The sequence below is a fragment of the Dunckerocampus dactyliophorus genome, chromosome 6, assembly GCF_027744805.1.
Source record: "Dunckerocampus dactyliophorus isolate RoL2022-P2 chromosome 6, RoL_Ddac_1.1, whole genome shotgun sequence".
Taxonomy (NCBI): Eukaryota; Metazoa; Chordata; class Actinopteri; order Syngnathiformes; family Syngnathidae; genus Dunckerocampus; species Dunckerocampus dactyliophorus.
This window is the reverse complement of record NC_072824.1, coordinates 21,687,456-21,709,161: the sequence shown is the minus strand read 5'-3', so window position 1 is coordinate 21,709,161 and position 21,706 is coordinate 21,687,456. Positions and strand designations below refer to the sequence as shown.

Below are 21,706 nucleotides of genomic sequence, written 5' to 3'. Positions count from 1 at the left end.
GGCCGCAGATATAAACTGCTGATTATCGTAGCTATAGGTAGATGACTTTAATGACCCGTATGATAAGTGCGTGCGTGTTTCTGTGTGTGTGTGTGTATCATGGGGTCCTGTTCCCACTGGGCTCGGGTTCTGAAAGGCATGCATGCTCCAGTAAGCACAACAAATATACACTGATAAAGAGGGAGAGAAGAGACACAGACACAGTGCATTTACTGATGTCTCCCACACACACTCTCCCACGCACACACACACACACACACACACACACACACACACTAAAGGTGCCCCCTCATCCCCCCCTTGATTCCGAGATTACAAATGATTTGTGCCAAATGTAATTTCTTAAACATAGTTTAGCTAACGTTAGCCTCCCCTCACCTCCACCCAACCATGCCCCCCCCCCTCGGTTTCCTCCTTCTCTCTTGCTCTCTCTCTCTCTCTCTCTCTCTCTCTCTCTCTCTAACGCTTGAGTAGTTTTGCGGTAGAAAGGATGAATGCTATTAGAGCGTCGCGTCATTATCGGGTCAGACCGGCCGGGCCCATCTCCATCACAAAGGCCAGGAGATCACAGACCTCTTGCGTATACACCCACCCACCATCACACACACACACACACACACACAAATACACATTAAACATACACTAAAGAGATCACAGTCCTCGTCGTCTCCAGCGCCCCCACAACCTCCACCCGCCCTACCGCTCTTCCTATTCATCTTTCATGTAAATTGGTTATTGGTCTTTCTCCATGGCTCCCACTCTGACCTTGGGCTTGTGTTATCTCATCCTGCTAGGATCCAACGCTCAGGAAGTATCTGTGTGTGTGTCTCATGCAACCTGCTATGTTATCTCAGCCCACCTATTAGGGAAATCTAAATCACTGACAGCATAAGGCTTGTGAGAGGGATGGATGGATGGATCACTCTGGTGTTTTTCTCTCTCATTTCAGCATCTACAGAAAGTTGCTTTTAATAATAAAGCCTGAAGTAACAACCCAACAGTGCATTAACACTTACCAAAACTCATTGATTTAAATGGCTAATAAAAGCAATCATGCAGGAGGTCCAATATCCGAAGTAGAATGGCACTCAGCAGAGCACAGCTAGCCAGCCAAGGCTGAACAACCCTAATTTGGATCAGTATTAAATTCTGCCCACCTCCTTATTCAATTAAAAAAATGTCGAAAAATGCCAGCAAATGCAGTTATAGCAAAGGTATGAAGAAAATTCTGGTTACCTATTCGAGCAAATGTATTGTTTTTCAAAATATTATAGAGTAGAACAATCCATTCCAGAACACTCAACATCTGACTTGTTCTGATTTCAAAACTATTTATCCTGTTGGAAATAGCTTCAGGGTCAAACTGTATCCATCATGTATTGCACTGGCAATGTTTTATGTTCCGTTTTACCATTCCTAACTGAGATACAAGTGTAAAAAGAAGTTAACCACTGTTGACAGTAAATGTAAAAATATTTAATATCTGTCTCTGGTCTGGTCTGCGAACGCTTTGGTGTCCTCCTGGTGGAAGAGGTGGCTGGAGACCGGGAAGTCTGGTCTTCCCTACTGAGACTGCCGCCCCTGCGACCTGGATCCGGGTAAGCGGAAGAAAAAGGAATGGAATGGTTTTCTACTCGCTTCACTTCAGAATTAAAATGGTACTGTCTCATCTGTCTTTCAGCACACAGTGAACTGATTCCAGCACCAGTTTAACATGAGCCTTCTTCATCCTCCATGAACCAGGAAGTAGCCTGCTACTAAACATAAATACATAACTACATAAATACAGTATCTCACAAAAATGAGTTCAGCCCTCACATTCCAGCAGCCATTTTGATTATAAAATATCCTCTGGCCAATACTATAGAAATGAACCTTGAATATACTTAGAGTAGTCAGTGTACAGCATGTAGGGCAGTGTAGATTTACTAGCCACTGAAAATGAGTCAACATGCAGCCATTATTGTCTAAATAGCGGGCAACACACAAGATAATTGTGTCTTGGCAATAGTTAAGTATGGTGGTGGCAGTATCATGGTCTCGGGCAGCAAGAGTGCTTTCTGCACTGGGAAGCTGCGGTTCATTGATGGAAACATGGATTTCAAAATGTACTGTGGCATTATGAAGCAGAGCCTGATCCCTGCTTTGGGAAACTGGGATGGATGCAGGGCAGTTTTCCAGCATGATAACCTGCCCAAACACACCTCCAAGAGTGATGGAGTGGTCAAGTAAATCTCCACACTTGAGCCCAACTCAACACATATGGGGCATCCTCAAGCGCAAGGAAGATGGAGGAGAGCAAGGTGTCTAACATCCACCAGATCCACCAGTGATGTCATTATAGAATAGTGGAAGAGGATTCCAGTTACAGCCTTTGCAGCTCTGGTGAATTCCATGTCCAAGAGGATTAAAGCAGTGCTAGATAACAATGATGCTCATACTAAATATTGACAGTTTGGACATAATATGGACACTGTGAGATGCACTCACTTATTTAGACAATAACAACTGTGTGTTAAGTCATTGTCATGCATAGTAAATACATAGTGCTGTAAAAAGGCTACTCTAAGTTACATCCAAGTTTAATTTCTTTGTTATGCTGTGAGGAGTAAACTCAATTTTGGGAGATACTGTAGATGGATTAACTGTTTTCACTTTTGGTTGAGGGTTTTCACTACCATAACAGGTTAATAGTTACTCAACATGTCTGTCTGCATGAAAAGGCAGATGGAAGTCTGTGTGCAAGGACAGCAAGAAGGCTGTGATCCACTTCCAGCTGAGACATGAGGAGATTGTGGAGTACTGTTACTTGAGCTACTCAGTCAAAAGAGAAGTGTGCTTAGGGACAGCGAACACACAGTTCAAGGCTGGGTGTGGATAGAAGGTTGTACAAGAAGGTCCTAAGGGCTCCGCTGTGTTGACACAACCAAGCAGCCAACCGTGGCCTCAAATGCAAGCACACACACACACACGACACACAAACACGAGCACTTTCTCCGTAGCACATACACACAAACTGTGTTTGCCACAGTTGTCTGGACACTACCACACTGTGTCTTTTTAAGCCCCGCTTTCCTCAGGTCCTTGCTTGGCTGCTGGTGGCAAAGCCGTGATAATCCTTCGGCCAACACAAAGCTTAGACTGTTACAGACGACATACTCACACAGATACACACACAATATATGAGAGGCAAACAGTCTTGTGTGCGTGCGAGAGAGAGAGAGGGGGGCGGGAACAAGGAGGCTGGGGACAGTAGTGCTGTTTTGCATATGTTATTGCAGCATTTGGGAGAGGTTTGCATATGTTACGGGGCCCACAAGGGACCGACCCTGCACGCTTTATCATAGAGAACAGCTTCACAACACAAGACTGCTGGGTTCATACCAAAACAAACAGACTCTCACTCGGAGTGAGTGTGTGTGTGTGTGTGACGACATGCCCCTGTGCACATACTAGTTTACACGAAGGGTTAATTAGATGTGAGTTAAAATTTTCTCCAATAAAGATAACTTTAATGGTAACCCCTCAAACAAAAATGTGGTTGGGAGCCCAAAAAAAAAAAAGCAGGCTGACACCAGTGGAGAGAGGTGCGCATTTCGGCAACTATCAGAAGTTGTGTTGCACTGCGGAATGCAGGAACAAGCATATTTATTCAAACCTACATCAATTTACTGAATTACCTTTAAACGCTACGTAGTCTCGAAACTTGCAGGTATTGGCTAATAAACATAGTATACTAAATGATATTACTCCACAAGCATGTAGGTATACTGACAGAGTTTGTCTCTTGCACCCCGGTCAGGATACTAAATCCCTGTTTCTACATCTCTGCCATTCACTTTCACACAAAACACACGCCTACCCCCTTACACGCAACACAAATCGAAACCATCCAGCTAAGCGGAAAGGCACAATGACCTGCAAAGCCTGCAAGACCTCTGATAACACAGCACCTTTCTATAGGCGTGTGTGTGTGTGTGTGTGTGTGTGTGTGTGTGTTTGTGTACATTCCCATGTACTAAAAGTGCATGCAAAATACCTGGACTGTAATGCAAAGTGCATGCAATGACAATGCCTGGCCAGAATGTGACAATCGCAGGCTGTTTTATGACACTCTACATAAATACAATAGTCCTTTATTAACATATGCTGCATTTATAATTGTGTTTTGTGTTGTTTTTTTTTTTTTTTTTACTTCTGTGGAATATGAGCACAGTTATTCAACAGGCTTGACTCTGTTTACTTGAAAAAACACTTTTTGAATACATTAATGTATCCAACAAAAATATCACATCCAAATAATCTCTAAAAAATTATGCACTTAAACAATCAAATGCTTTTTTTGTATTGAGTGCGGTTCCGCTGTGGAAAACGCATAAAAATGATTATTCTTTTTTTCGAGGAGGCATTTTTTTTTTATGCTAATGTATTACTCTTCTGAACGCTGTTTGGGATAACCTTTAAGGGGCTATCCACACGGAAACGTTTCCAGGTCAAACGGCAAAGTATTTTATGTTTTCAGCTTCTCATCCACACGGAAACAGCATTCTGGGTGGAAACGGTATTTTTTTTTTTTTTTAAACGGTTTCCAGAGTGGGAAAATCTGAAAATGCTGGCCTGCCTTTTCTGTATGGACTAGCAATCTGCTACTTTCAAACATAATATCTGAATATTTCGAGTGTCATGACTCACCCCAGACAGCATTCTCCCGGTATTTTCTTGTCTCATACCCCCAAAATGACGCATATGTAATTCCACTTGGACGAGCCTTGGAAAGCAGATGACAACGGAGTTTCTTTTTCTGTAGTTTGGAGTGTCACGTCGTTCCGTCCACATGTCTGTTCACAGCGCCACACGTAGGTGTGCCTTGTATATTGCATTGTTTTCAGTTTTCCGTTCCAGTCTGGATGCAACTATTTAGTAATCGGGCACATTGAGGGCGCGACAAAAAAAAATCCCAAGAACGTTCTTGTGTGGACAGGGCTTAAGTCTTTAAAAAAAAAACAAAAAAACACACTAACAATTGTTAAAAAATAAAAAAAATAAACAAATTAAATAATAATCAAATTATTTTACAATACTGAAGAGGAAATGTCTTAAGAGTTTAATTACTGTATGTACTCATTATATTTTTTTTTAATTAAAAAATGATTTAATACTGAATACAGTGGCTAATGCTGGCAGAAACTATTGAATTTAGACCACACTGAGGATTACGAAGTTTTACATGTCAAAGTTTAAAATGTCCAATTTGAGATGTATGTGCTTGAACACCATACTACTTAGTCAACACTTCTAGAAATCTGATTTAGAAATCTGACTTCTTTGCTGGGAAAAAAGTGCATCTAAGAGGCATAGGCATCCTTAACCTTGGGGTAACAAAAGGCATGATTAGAACACAAAGAAAACCTGGTGTAAAACAAAAAAGGTAACAAAATAACACATTAAAAGGGCCAAGAAGTGGTTTCGAGTTGAACACACAGCCATGCACACACAAAAAACACATGCTCACACCTTGTCCTGAGGGAAGAAATCAATGCATACACACCCTGATTCCACCGAGAAGATGCGCTGCCGCGGACAAGAGGTAGCGATCGATAAACACACACGTAGAGGTGTCACCACTGCTAACTAAGTGGAGTTCAATCAATGCTCTCAAGCTGATATTGCTCCAGCAATGAGCTGCACTCACTGTGCCTTTATCTTTCTGTCCTTCATTCAGATATTCCTGCTATGAACGAGAAAATAAAAGTCACTGGAGCCCCGTCTGCATGTTATCAAAAGGACAGATGACAAACCAATTGGGTGTAAGGAAAGGAAAGGTCGACTTCATTTTAGTGAATTCCCTTTTAGATGCTGATATGAAGTAACTGGCTGGAGGTGTTCATTTCTGGCAGCAGCCACAACGGGGCGCTCCAGTCCTCTCATAGCACAACAGTGTCCTGACTAGTTAACAGGAAGAAAGTGACAGTGGTTTGTTTGTGTGTGTGTGTGTGTGTGTGTGTCTGTGTGTGTGCATTTATGCATGATTTTTACATGTATCAATGCTGCCCGTCCTTCAAGCTGCAGTGTGGCCTTTATTGGGCCATTCATCATACCTGCCTCTGTATTCTGTCTTTTTCAAAGCCTAGATGTCCTCCACTACTGGCCTCCACAATTGTACACGTCCTCTCTTTTAGTTCTATTTCATGAGTTCTATTTCCATCGTTTGGCAAATATGTCTCAAATGTTTCTATTGCAGGGCAGTCACAGCAATAAACCCCTTTGCTGTAAAGGCCACAAAATGCTGGATCTCAATGGCTCTGATACGCCACTTTTGCAGGATATCGACGTAGCGGAGCCCTTTATTATAACATGTAGCTAACAACTTCTTTTTTACTATGTCATCTTTTTTTAGGCGCATTAGGTACACCAGAACAATCAGAACTACAACCCAAATAATACACATATTCACTGACAGTGTCAATGAAAACCAGCGGTGGAAAATAAAAAATGACATGTGGTCATATTACTGTAATTGAGTGCTTTTTGTGTGTTTTTGTATTTCTTAAAGTGCTTTTAAAAAGGTGTAATTAAGTATGTTTTCTTTAAAGTACTTTAGTTATTTGAATTGAGTTGAAAAAAAGTGACAAAAAAAGGGACAAAAACATTGAAAGGACAACTACCTGATTTATTGTACTTTTGCACACATGGTTTGAGACTTCCCAACCACTGCACTTTGTTTTAGTACACAGCAGACCCCACTTAAAAAATAATTAGTCATTTTTACTTTGACTACTTCTACTTATACTTAGAATAGTGTAGATTACAGTACAATTTCAGCAGTAAAGTAACTGTACTTTACTTGATTACAATATTTTAGTATTCATTCTTAGTATTCTCTGTAAAAGCAGAATTTTTGGATCTGAATGTGGGGTGTTAGTAAAACATACAAAATTAAATTTGTTTTAAATCAGGTGCCGACAATAAGAAAACTGTAAGATGAAGCAAAGTAGGATAGCTGGGTGTGCTGTGAGGATAACACCCGTTTGTTGACGAGTAAGAGAGAAAAATGACTTAATATTTTTATTATGTAATAATTTATTCAAAAATAATTTGCGGCAAAAGCTGCCCAATATAACTTTGTTGTGAGTGGGTGTGTGCGGAAGTATCTAACAGTATGTTCTCAGTAAACCCCAGTGGGTGTTGTGGTCAGCACTGTGTGGTTTGGAGGAGTTTGTTAGCTGAGGGCCAGGTGCAGTCAAGACAAGACACACTCTCATGGAAGATCAACAGACGCACGCACGTACACACGCACACACACACGCACGCACACACACACACACGCGCGCGCACACGCACACACAAAGGACCAGTAGCAGGGAGGTCTGACAGAATGCCTTTTCACACCTGGCTGAGCCCAGTAGAAGGTGACAGAGTCACAACTCCCAAAACGAACACACACACACACACACACATATATACACATACACACTTTCTCACATTGGGGAGTTCAGGGTCATAAGCAGCATCATGAATAAAATGAGGCTGTCTTAAACAGAAGGAGGCTCCCCTGTATGCATGTGTGTGTTGTTTTGATGCGTTTATGCAGACCCCCTGGCCGCCTAAACCCCACGCCAGTTTGGATGTGTAACGACCTTCTGTTCCCTACGCTTAAATGGCTTAAATACTTCAATTAGACCTGGGTCACAATCCACCACCCGTTAAAACACGGCATCACACAAACACACCTACGCACACACACCTACATACAATGGCTGCATCGTCTTGCGTGTGGCTTTCGTTTGTGGCTCTGAGTGAACGTGCACAAGAGCAGAGCGCGTCCCATGCTAACACGCCAACATTAAACTTAAATCAGTATTTCCAAGCCGGCATCTCCCAGGAACTTTGGCTATCCCGGTCCCTCCTCCCTCCGCCGCGCTAACGATGCTGCCTTTTCATTAGACAGCCCCTGCTAATTAATCTCCATAGAGGAGAGTGACAGAACTCCCCCAGCATGCACACACACACACACACACGCACACCGAGTGCACGGTGAGATGTATGCAAATACACACACTTCTTGCCTGTTTCTCACTCGCTTGTCCCGTGTGGCGTTGGCAGCCCATTTCATGCTTTATCACATCTTTTAATTGACAAACAAGCTGCTCTTTTCTCTTAGGCTGAGGTCTATATCACACCCCTGCCTATACACACACATACACACACACACACACAGATTAGAAAAGTAGTTGTCTTTTCAGATTTTGGATAAGCACGCCCACACACAAGCTCTCTGTAGACATGCTGCCCATGTGACTGTCTCATTTTGATTCAAACCCGTTTACACACACACACACACACACACACACAATACTCACTATGACGCACACATAAACCACCTTGACACAAATTTTGTCTCTGCAGTTTTATGCAATTTTGCGTGCCAAAGAGTAAACTGGTTGTAAACAGGTGTGAAGTATGTGTAAACTGTGCAGCGTTGCGCACCAGTGTGCAAAGACAATTTTTTAAATGTTAAAAATGGCACGCATAATCTTCGCGCCACTTGCGTGAACTAGCCGCAAACGCAATGCAACCTATTTGCAAACGATGCCACGGTGCGTATCAAAGCGCGCCTCATTTTCATGAATGGATTCACTTTTCCATCACCTCTTGGAATAACTTGGGGGGAATTTTCAAGTAATTTGTGTAGCCTGTTAGTTCTGTTAATAACTGATCAAAGTGATGTCTTCTAGTTAGCCATTCATTCACCAACACAGTTCTTTTTCTAGTTAGGGTTATGCCTTATTCTTTCTGCATTCACTCTTTGTCTTCGACAAGTAGTAAGTAGGTAGGTAGCTAGGTAGGTAGATACTTTTCTGCAATGAGAGTTTCCAGCTTCTCTGGAGTTAAAAATCTTGTATAGGTCCTTGCAAATAGAGGAATAAATGAAGCTAGCAGTGATGCCTGCTATAGTGTGACGTCACGCAGGACAAAGCGGGACCAAATAATGCCATGGCTGCTTTACGGATGTGGGAAGTGGTGGTGACAAAGCATAGCCATACAGGAACGATGCGCATTGGGTATACTATGTCGTATACTAGACGTAGACAGTACTTGGCTTAGGTGTAAATAAGTAGTGCGGTAGCGTGGCATTTCATGCCAATCATACCATTTGAGGACATGAATTGCGTGCCTTACACAGTGCGCAAACGACTCTTCATGCTTTTCTGGCGTGCCATCTAAATGACACGCATTGCCATGGACAATTGCGGGCCAATGGCAAAATTTGCGCGAGTGTCAAGGTGTCAACACAGAAACACACAGATGTCACGTCATGAAGGTTGCCGGCACTTGATATACTACAATTCCCAAAGCGGCACTCGCAAAGCTGATGTTTGGCATGGAGTATTCCAGAGGGAAAAAATGCTCAACAATTACCAGAATGGAAAAATTTAAAGGAGAAGGATTAACTAAAATAGTGTCTAAAAAAAAAAAAATAAGAAAGTAATATAAAATAATAGGAATACTTTTATATCATTTTCATGAAGTATCATTACTAAAAAATAATGCTCATGTAGAGTATATAATAGTTCTCTCTCATAATAAAACACTGTACCACAAATAAAAGGCCTTGTACTCTCTGCAGTGAGTAAATAAACGCCCCCGCCCACTATATGAGGAAATACGGAATATACTCGCCAGCTATAACAGTAGGTACCTTGGAGCAATCATCAAAAACTGCAGTTCTGTGGTGTAGAACTGCACTTGATTGTTATGTGATTTCTCTCATATTTTGGTTAGCTACACTGTATGAATAGAGGCAAAATGCATCTGTTAGCGTGAATGCAGAGCTATTCTACACAACCGCCAAGCACCATTGCAAAATCACTGCCTCGACATTTGTATGTGAATGAATTTGTTATGAATCTGAGTAAGAACACGTGTGTGTTTTGTTGTATGACACTCACCGTGATGTGGTACTGTCTCCAGATCTCTGGACAGGCCTGAAGAGAGAAAATGTACACAGTTAAGAGTTTCTAATGAAATACAAACCACACACAAACCTCTATAGAAGGTATCAGTGGTTTACAAGTGGCATAATTCTGAATGGAAAAAGGTTTTGTTGCAACTTGGGTAGTGACAGATGCAGCCAACCAAGGCCAAGTGGTTATTCATTAAGATTGTGCTCCCTGCCTATGTGCAAAGGGTCTCCGATTCATTTACCCCAAAGGGCATATACCTTCATCGCTGAGGTGCCCTTGAGCAAGGCTGTGCACTGAACAAGCTGGCCCAGCGTGTCAACACTGGTGTGTGTTGCTACATTATCCACTTATGTGAATGTCCAGCATGCACAGTACATGACAGTAAATAGGATCTGGTGTCTTTGCCTGCCACCAAGCATCCTCCTCCGTTTGTCAACCTTCGCCGCCTGCGGTCCCTCTACGGTTGCACGCCGTCAGCTTGTCGCTCAAGCCTGGTGTGGTTAAAGCATTATCTCCGGGGCTTTGGCACGCTGTTCCCATTGCATTCCAACAGCCTCTCTCAACTGCTACCGCTTTCCGCTGGGAAATTGAAAATGCCGCACTTGCTGCAGGCAACAGGATTTATCTACTTACACACCCAGTGAGTGGAAATACTGAGAGATAGATGGAAGCACTATGAGAAATGATATATACAGCACACCTAATAAGGAGCAATACAAGGGCTGTAACACAAATTCAACCTTTACAAAGCTAATGATGATCACTGTTAAAAGTATTATGTTTATTATTGTGGTTATAGTTGCACTGCATTATACTGAAAGCAGTTCCTACTATTTGGGCATATTATTTAATACAGCACTGCAAACAGTTGCAATACAGTAAAACCCCAACTGCCAACTGCCAGATGTTACGCTAGTAATTTTGCGAATTGTTTTGCTGCTTTCCTGACTACACTTTATCACCGATTATGTTCATAATTTTTTCAGACAGAATTTCTAGGCGCAGCCAAGGCATCGAGGGGGTCCAGTTTGGGAGCCTTATGATCTCGTCTCTGCTATTTGTAGATGATTTGGTCCTGATGGCCTCATCAGGCTGTGACCTTCAGCGTTTACAGGGGCGGTTTGCAGCCAAGTATGAAGCTTCTGGGATGAGGCTCAGCACCTCCAAATGTGAGGCCACGGTTCTCAGTCAGAAAAGGGTGGATTGCACCCTGCGGGTTGAGACCGAGGTCTTGCCCCAGATGGAGGAGCTCAAGTATCTCGGGGTCTTGTTCATGAGTGAGTGAAGGTTGGAGCGTGAGATCAACAGGTGAATCGGCGCAGCGTCTGCAGTAATGCAGTTGCTGTACCGGACCGTCGTGGTGAAGACAGAGCTGAGCCAGAAGGCAAAACTCTCAATTTACCGGTCGATCTATGTTCCCACTCTCACCTATGGTCATGAGCTTTGGGTCAAGACCTAAAGAATGAGATCGCAGATACAAGCAGCCGAAATGAGTTTCCTGCCTGGGGTGGCTGGACTCACCCAAAGAGATAGGGTGGGGAGCTAGGTTATCCCGGAGGGACTCGTATTTGAGCCGCTGCTCTTCACGTCAAGTGGAGTCAGTTGAGGAGGCTCGGGCATGTAGTCCGGATGCCTCCCTCCCCCGGGGCACACCTAGGGCATACTGGAGGGATTCCTGTATGTCTGTTACTTGGCCTGCAACGCCTTGGTGTCCTCCCAGTGGAACTGTAAGAGGTGACCGGAGACTGGGAACACTGGGCTTCCCTACTGAGACTGCTGCCCCCGCGACCCGGACCCGGATAAGCTACAAATTTTCGGTTCTAGATGAAACCCTGGAAACAATGCCAACGCTGAGAAAGGCTGGTCATCTCGTCCGATGAATTTCATTACTTTTCGGGTTATTAGCTTAGCCTTCTGACTGTCACGCACCTACGGGCAAGTGTTGTCCAATGGTTGTTAGCTGCCACTTGACTGATGATTGCACCGTGAGCCTCGAAAACTCACCGTACTCAGCCAGGTGTTTGTTCTTCAAATGCCATATTGAATTAAAGCTTTTTAACGTGCTACTCCTGAAAGATGGCATGTATTGGCAGTTAAGTTCCACACGGCAGACATGTTTTTTTTTTGTTTTGGCACGCGTGCGCAGTGTGAAGGAAAGTGTCGGGAGCACGCTGCCCAAGACTTTGAGTTAGGGAAAGACACTAGACTGCACGCTGCAATAGTACTAGCCACAGGTGATTGGCGTCGAAAGGCATTTATCGGCATATCGCGATCACATGATTTTTATTGAAAAAATCGGCTAATAATGATCGGTGGCCGATTGAGCAGAGCACCCCTAAATAAAAAATCATTGAGCGAATGAAGAATACAACTGATGAGAAAGATCACAATGCATAAATGAACAATGTGATCCTGATGGGGCTCTGAATTACACCTACGTAACCCAAACAAAGAACGATGCAGTTGGAATGATTACATTCATTAACATTTGACAACATCACCAGCACTTTACAAGGGCCGGCTCAACAAGAAGTACTGCAACCCATTTATAGGTGCAGATATAAATACAACGTACTGCATGAGTCTCGATCATAAAATCACAAGACCAAGCAGAAAAACAATTCTGTGCTATAGAGAATGGTAATGGTTTAATTTCTTTGAACATGCATAAAGATTACATTGGAATACATCACATATTAGAATTCACAGATCCGCATGTCCAAAAGAAGTAGGAAGAAGCAAAACTTATTTAATCCTACCCCCCATCCGTTTCACATCAATTGCAATACATTTGTTCACTTCCTGTATTCCAAATGCACTCTCTTCTGGTTGAATACATAGCAAAGTGATACAGTAATCTTGTCCCGTACTACTTCATATGACAATTATAGTATGTAAATAATATGTATGAAATAAACTTAACAGAACATAGTTTATAAAGGGCAAATACTGACAATGAACTCACAAAAGAATAAAGACTAATAAGTGACAAGAATGAAGAGTTAGTAGTGTGTGTAGTTGTGTTTAGACATCGCATTGTATGTACCCAGTGTTTCAGGACTCTTCTTCCTTGTACTTTGCAAACAACTGGGTGTATTGTTTCTTGAAATCGCTCATGTTCGTGCTCTGTTTGAGTTCCTTGCTCAATCCGTTCCATAATTTGATTCTACATACTGAAATGCTGAAGGTTTTTAGCCTTGTTTTCACGTTTTAAGTTAAATTTTTCTCCAAGGTCATATTTCTCCTCTGTTGTTGAGAAGAATTGTATGACATTTTTGGGTAGCAGATTGTTTGCTTTATGCATAATTTTAACTTTTTAAAAATGAACTAGATCAGCACATTTTAATAATTGTGATTTTAGAAATAGAGGATTTGTATGTTCTCTATACGCGGCGTAATGGATTATCCTAACTGATCTTTTTTGTCGTACCTTTAGCGAGTGAGTTGTCGTCGTTTCTCCAAATCTCCACACAATAAGTTAGATATGGTACGTAAATGACCTAATGAAAGAAAATGACATAAACATGCAAAATCTATGGGATTTCTAATAGTATATTGTTTTTTAAAATACGATAATAGCTCACGTTGATTTAAATTTACGTCAAATTCAATGCAGCTATTATTTATTTTTAAATCATTGCTTCAAATTTTCAATGGCCCGGTTCATCCCTGCCCACAACCCGGTGGTTGGGGACCCCTGATCTACAGGATAACAGTGCTCTGCTGTTTTTAGGGATCTACTGAAAAACAGTGTACGTTTTGACCTGCACTCATGGGCCGGTCTGATGTCATTCGCAGGCCATTTGAATGGAGACAAAGGGAATAGCTAGCGGCTCAGATGCGGCATAAAGAGTTAGCTTTTTTTTTAAAGCTTTTTTAAAATTCTGGTTGTCTTCAATGCCGCTTGGATCGCAATCTTAACATAAAACACGTACATAATATTTATTTGTTCTTTTCACAATTTGATTGACAAACCTCAATATTTTACATACATGCAAAAACATCACAAGCCGGCAGAATCGGTGAGAGTTTTTTGAGAGAGACAGCGAGAGCGAGAGAAAGTTTTGTAACACCTGCCTGTTTTTATTGGTTAATGTTTTGGTCAATGTTTAGGTTGTGCCTGTATTTTTCTTGCATGTTAATGGATGCCTCGACGTTGCTGGCTGCAAAATAAGCTAACCTTAAAAGTTGAATAAAGAGCTCAACAGCAGTGTCAATTAAAACTGAGCATTGTTTTTGTAATGATACATTTTTGATACTGCTCATAAGTGTGCAAGTAGTCATAGTATTGGTGTGTTTACTTTTACTGGTTCACAGTTTAAACTGCAGCCTTTAAACTTAACTATAAGAGCAGCAAGGCTTTTCAGTTGTAGGATTTGGGCACAAAGATAAATAAATATGAATTTCAACAGCTGTGTCGTCCTCCATCTCATCAAGCGTTCTTTTAAAGACACCCCCTAAACCCCCAACCAAAACCCCCCACCAACGTTTGTTCTCTCCCTCCAGACCGCCAGGGTGGTGTGTTGTTGTCGAGGGCGACAGGCGAGGCGAGCGACACACTTGCGCTCCGTCAACCGTCTGTCTTTAATGAGAGACACAGAAAGGCCCAGGGGACGGAGACCTGACTCCTGATTTTACACAAACGCACACACTGATGCACAATTTGAATCCACAAAACAAAGTTTTGCCTCTCAAGAAAACTAATTACAATTTTGGCCCAACTTTCACACAGGCTATATGCAAAAGAGAGCGGGCAAAAATAGAAGATCGGGTGTAGAAGGTGGGCAGAGAGATGGGCAGAGAGGGGGAACGAGAGAGAGTGAAAGAGAAGGCGGGGGTGGAAGGTGCAGTGCGTACCCTGGTCTCCCTCTGGTGTTCACCTGGTTACTCATCCATTACACAGAGCATAGTACATGACTGACTGACGGAGTGCAAAAAAGAAAGTGAGGCACATCGAGACACAAGCAGGCTGGTTACATACGCGTGGGGCATTTTCCAGCTCTGTGGAGCTATAGCAGCAGTGGGCACAGTAATGGATGTTGCGGTGAGATAATTGTCATTGATGGTCATTAGATTCACCCTTCAGTTCAAGCAAACTCACACCGACAAATACACACAGACACACTCACGCACACAGCAGGTATTATGCAGCATGGCGGATACATAACTAGGCTGTAATTACTGAAGTGTATCAATTAATGTGAACAGCAGCGTGTGCTGACCCCTGGTCACTCATTATTACTGCGAGAGAAAGTGTGCGAAACAGAGGGAGACAAGGGCGACAGAGAGGAAAAAGACACAAATAGTGAATATTCTCGGGTTTATTGTTCACACTATACAATGTAAATTTCAGATGTAAAGAAAGAAAATCTGATTAATCCGTTTTCTACTTAATTAATCATGATTAATGACCATTTGCAACTACAGTTATTGAAAAAAATGATTAGACCACCGTAGTTTCTTCAATGTATTGATACATTTTAATGCCTGGTACAACTAAAGGTAGATTTGTTTGGACAAATATAATGATGATAACAAATATAGCTCATAAGAGTTGAATATAAGAGGTGATATCTAGCAAAGTCCATGCTTTTCTTGGTAATAACCAAAATCACTGAAATTCTTACATGGATAGCTATAGCGTTGTACTGCTAAAAAATGTGACTCTTATAGGCTATTTTTGTTGTCATTGTTATATTCGTCCAGACAAAAAGGTACCTTTAGTTGTATCAGGCATTAAAATGAACAACAAACTGAAGAAACAAGGGTGGTCTAATCATTTTTTTCCACGACTGTATGTCTGAAATATGCCCATACTGTATTTTATAAAGAGATAAATCATGAAATGATGATATATATGTGTGTATTAACAGCTCCAAATAAACAGAACATTTAAATCAAGCTAAAAGATTCCTGAAAATCAATTTGTCTATAGTATCTTTAATAGTAGCACAACATTTGAATCACACTTTAACCATGTTATTATGACAAATGAGGGAGTCACATGTTTTGAGTAGGGCTGTCTTAGAAAAGTTGACGACTCAATGATTCGATTCAGATTAGTTTGATTTGCCTATCAATCTCGCTGTCAAACCATATAAAAATGTCATGGAATGAAGACTGTACCATTCTGACTACATGGGGAGTGTTTGAGTGTTTTAGAGCTTTCACTGTGTAGTTTGTTCATGACATTCCAGTTGGCAATGGTTTATGATTATTTCATTGACAAGTTATACTTCCATTGATTCCGCTGCAATTTCAACATAAGATTCCAAAAAGTCTTTAAGAGGCAATTTCTTAGTTTACCGGGACAGACTTGCAGATTTGAGAGGCATTGGTTGTGAAAGTGGTTATGATATTAAAAGAGAAAAATGATGGCCTGCAATCACAGGGTGCTCTTCCCCCAAACCGCAGAGGGATACAGGCAAGAGGAGTGACTGAGCAGTAAACCACATCCATACTCACCAGTTTGGCAGCACATATGGGAGTGGGGTTATACAATATGTGGCAAACAAACATAAACGGTATCAAGACGGGTGTACATGTTTTTGCATACAGCAAGGTATACTCACGTCAAAGATGTGTCCCCACATGCCGCAGCGAAGGCACTGTTTGTTGTAGAAAGCACTCTCATTGCAGGACTCGTAAAGATGACCTGGAAGGCCGCAGTTGTTGCAGTGTTTATTGGGACACGCATTGGCCAGGTGGCTCAAATCGCCACAGAGGTAGCAAGGAGTCAACTTTTGCAGAATCAAAAAACAATGTTAGCAGTTGTGCAAACATGCTAGATTACATTGTACTTGCTGAGACTGGAACTTACTTTGGGATGAGAGCAATTTTTGGAAAGATGCCCCTTGTTATTGCAGTTTCGACAGACGACGTCCTTGTCTGTGTAGTACCGGTTTGTACAACGTGGTGTGGCTCTCCTCGCTCCAACTTTGTTGCAGATTTGAGCCTGCAACCAAGTACACATTACAATAGTGAGAATTACACTTAAATACACTCACTGATTAATTTTTACACCAAAAAATTCTTCCCACAAACCTCCTTGTCCTTGTCCGTAACCAGCCAGCTGCCACTGCCATCAGCTTCAGTGTCTGGCAACACAAAAAGACATTGTTGGTTCTTCTTCAAGGTTGTACAATAAAACAGTTACAGTGTCACAACAAGTACTGTACAGATGCAACACAAGTCACAGGCTTGATTATAGAACACAAAGAAACCAAAGGAGAACTGACTCCAAAATGAACTTTAACACGTGTTTATCTGACTATTATTACCCCTCATTTTTTTCCCAAGACTGTAAATGACATTTGTGGTGACCCCTATTGGCTGTGCTCAAAATGCATTAGAAGACATGCCGGCATACATGTAATACAGATATCATTAACGTATCATCATGAGACAAATGGTCAATGACCTATGGGCAGTTGGTAGCTACAGTAAGTCCCTACAAAAACGTTTTGCTTAATGTCGACCATGTTTTTCCAATCAATCTTGCTCAAATTAAATAGACATGTGCTTATCCGTCCTCTAAAGGGCTGTAGCAAATTTTGTGATGATTCAGCTAAACACTCTAAAGTTACAGTGGCTGTTTTGGAGAGTGCATTGAACTGTGCGAGAAATTGCACATCAGACTTATGGGGTCAAACTTGGGGTTAAATAACAGCGCCACCATGTGTGCATTTGTGTGCAGTGGTTCAGGAGTGGAAGAGTCTGACTGTACAAATACATATGGTCATGTGATAAAATCAGGACACCCCTAAAATGGTTATAATTACACATACAACAACGTATATGCCTTTTCAGAGAGTATAAAACAGCTTAGCCAGCTTTTAGACTGAAACTCAAGTCTACCCCTTAGCCCTTCCCCTTCGTCTTAACTCTACCCCTTAAAACTAAGGTCCAAGGGGAAGAAGTCAGTAAGAAATGGGACGCCACTTGATTGTCATTAAGTTATCACCCTTCACCGCTTGTTGGCCGTGATGTAGGCAGATGAGACAATTAAATTGTTCATAATAAATACTTCATACCATAAAGTAAGGTGCATACATTTCTACATTATGTCATTGTTACAGTATAGCCTACCTCAGAACACCTTTTTTTTATAAATAAAAAATAAATAATAAAAAAAATAAATAAAAAGGAACACATTTAGACAAACTGTGACATTTATTGCAAAACAACAACCAACTAATAAATAACAGCTTACAACCAGCACCGTAACAAAATTTATAAAAATAGAAAATGTATCAAATATACACATGAAATTTAAATAACAATATAACAAACTTTCTGAACATCAACAAATGTATAAACCTTGACAAGCATTATTTCAAGGTTTAAAAACGTCTCTGTTTTGGCCTCCTCCTTCTGTCGATGTTCTCTCTCAGATTCTTTTGTAAGAAAGTCCAGAATGGCATTTTGTTGCATTTTACTTTTCTATACTGGGATTGCAGCTTTTGTGAATGGTCTTGGAGTGCTGTGTGGTGCAGCAGAGTGTTGTGGCTACATGCTCTACTGGTGTGCTGACTTCAGTTGGCTCAGCATCTCCTGCAGGAATGACACATATGCGTGACTGATGGGGTACAACTATGAACTCATTGTAAATATAATAACACAGTGGTGCCTCGGTTAACATCCGCCCCAGTTAGCGCGTTTTCCGGTTAACGTTAACAAAAATTTTGCCTTTGTTTGCATTCGCCCGCTTGTTTACCTTCTGGTTTGTTTACGCCGCCATCTTGGATCACGTGCATAAGACGAAATCTTGTGATACTTGCACGTGATAACCCAATGCAGTGTGGGCTGTGGGCGCCATTTTAGAGCAAAAGTGTTTCTTTTTATCAGAGCTTTCTGCTTCCAAAGAGAGATACACGACATAACAAACATATTGACCGCACAAAAGACAAAAGCAATGGACAAGAGACCTTTGAATTTTACAGCTTAAAGAGAAGACTGTTGTCATTTCAGAGGTATGTAATGCATACACATTATCTCCGGTTTGGCAATCATATATCATGTTTGTGGCATTATTTGAATGTAAAACTGTGCATGTTAAAAAGCCTTAAACAGACCTCTCTGCATGATTTTTGTGGCATAAGTATACAAACAGTTTAAAAAAGAAAGTTAAAAAAGAGGGACTGCCCTCCAAGCATAATCTCCTCTCCCTCTCTCTTTGCAAAACTAGGTAAAAGTGATGTTAAATGTTCAGTTGTCCATTCATTTGTCATTTGTAATTATTTTTGCATCATTTTCTGCAAGTAAAACTATAATTATTGTCTATAAAATGTGTTTTGTGTTAACATTTTTCGGTGTCTGCAATGGATTTACATTATTTTCTATAGGAAAATTTGCTTTGGTTAGAGTCCATTTTGGTTTGAGTGAGACCTTCTGGAACAGATTAATGACGTTAACCAAGGCACCATTGTAATAGTAACAGTAGTATAGTCATAGTGTGTTGAAAACAAACAAAAAAACAAACAAAAGTGGTGGTAAAAAAAAAATTATGGGACAATATTAGATTCCAAAAGTTGAATAAACTTTGATAATATGGTGTGCTGTCCACATACGGCCATGTTGTTTACATGCTTTATTTAGCTCACTTCCTGACCATTGATATTGTATGCTGAATACAATATCGGAATTCATATCTCACCATGAGAATTGTTGGTGGACTAAGGTGGCTATAATTCACAACAAATAGACTTCACTATGATGCACTGCGTTACATGAGTGATTAGATAGCTATTATAAAACGCCAACGTCACAGCACACTTCAGTTATGTAGCTTTCCCTTGCTAGCGAGCGATTTCAAAATACAACATACAATTAACAGGCGAATGTAGTCGCTATCTAATCATTGTTTAATCGTTTATGAAATGCAGCAGATTGCAGTGAAGTTTGATATCGGTGTTATCCGGGTAGTGATAACTAGCGACAACCAACAATTCAAAAAAACATACTGAAAATTTACATGGAGTAGCAAAGCATTGAATATCTAATAAAACATGAGTGGCATTACTGTAAAAATCAATAATTATGCTTGATTACTTACATTTATATGCTTCTTTCGGTCACTGCTCTGCCATCTTGCCAGCGGGAGTGTTGTATCAGAGGAAACCCCTTGTACCCCTAAGTTTCGAGTCTGGTCCCCGAAACACATGGTTTCTAGGACTGTACACCCCTTAGCCTTTACCCCTTACCACTTGATTTAAGGAGAATTGGGACACCACTTGATTCTCGTGAACACGCAAAACCAAGGGGTAAGGGCTAAGGGCTAAGGCCAGAGGTAAGGGGTGGAATTGGGGTTCAGCCTTGCTCTGGATATAGTCTGTGCAGGAGTTGTCATATGTTTTTACATTTTTTATAGTGGCATTTGGTGCTATTCATGTCATTAGCTCCGTTTGTACAGTAAGACTAGAACCACGGTAACATAAATACTAGATTAAAAGCTGATAAAGAGAAACAAACAGACCTTAAAAGCCTGAGGCGTAAGCTTAGTTTTCCTGTAAGAGAAGGATAAGCACACACACACACACACACACACACACAAACTGACACCGGCAGTGCGGCACATCTGTACGAGAGACACTAACAGCGCCCCCAGGGAGACCACCGTATTCTCCTAAGAGCCACAAAACAGTAACTGACATCAGAAATTGTAACGAAAACACACACAGACACATGTTCTCTGCATTAATTATGTGCTGGTGGCAATGACCCGCCACGGGCTCGCATGCTTCCACACAAAGACACAGCCGCGCATCGACCTACGAGATTAGCTGCTTGACAGTCTTTAGCCTTTGGACAAACATGCAGCCTTGAGCCAAAATCAAATATTACACTCTTCTACCCTTCTCTCTTTCTTTTTCTGACTCGCTGTACACAAGCCCTTATCGCTATTCTGCTCAGCCCCCTGCTTCCTGTGCTTTCGCTCCCTCACCACGATTTCTACTCGGGTACCGATGTGCGACTGCAGAGAGGTGGGGGTTATCAGCCCCTCATTCCTGTCAAACAAACTAAAATGGCTGCTGTTTGCTTCCTTCCGTCACAACCTTCAATCACATGCAAATGTCCAACTCACCATCTGAAGTAATGTTGATCAGCATAATGCATACCCCCGGACATTTTCTCTAGCATTCAAGTGGATGCATGCACAATTACACGTGACAAGTCTTTGTAAATCACAGTTTCATCAAAGCCTTGATAAAAAAAAGAATATTAGAATACCAACAATGAAGACCAATGTTGAGATTTCAATAACTAATAAAAAATACACAAACTGTGAAATACAAAAAAAAACTGTCGATACAACCTTTTCAATGCCCTGCATGCCTTAAAAATGGTCCGACATCCCTCTAAAGGTATGATAAAGTTTTTTTTTGTAAGTTTTTAAACTGATGAAAACCTCAAATCTCCACAGATGTATTTGTGATTTTTTAAAATAAGATTATCTTTGTGTTCCTGCATGTACTGTGCATCTAAACAACCTATGACTAACAACTCATGGCAGTTTTTAAATCTCGCCAGGACGTATGGAAAATCTGCATCAGGAATACGCTCCATCCTGGGGAATAAAGAAGAAATCAAGAAAGCCAATGTTGCAAAAAGGTTAAAGATCACAAACGATCCCCCTCCTCTCCTCCCTCCGCTCCTTGACGTCTTCGCAAACAAGTCTTCAAACTGATGTTAAATGTTCGTTTCATTTCATTCGTCATTTGTAATTATTTTGCATATGTATT

At 41.2% G+C, this 21,706-nt stretch overlaps 1 protein-coding gene across 1 annotated transcript in view; it reads right to left on the bottom strand.

Moving 5' to 3' along the window:
• The window catches only part of zcchc7 (zinc finger, CCHC domain containing 7), a 59,177-nt gene that overhangs the window by 5,114 nt on the left and 32,357 nt on the right, over window positions 1–21,706 (bottom strand). Inside the window, exons 4-7 of the mRNA XM_054779092.1 lie at window positions 17,010–17,062; window positions 16,786–16,920; window positions 16,538–16,705; window positions 9,951–9,986 (exon numbers count right to left, since the gene is read on the bottom strand). Of these exons, the coding sequence (XP_054635067.1) occupies window positions 9,951–9,986; window positions 16,538–16,705; window positions 16,786–16,920; window positions 17,010–17,062 (392 nt within the window). The remainder of the gene's footprint in view (window positions 1–9,950; window positions 9,987–16,537; window positions 16,706–16,785; window positions 16,921–17,009; window positions 17,063–21,706) is intronic.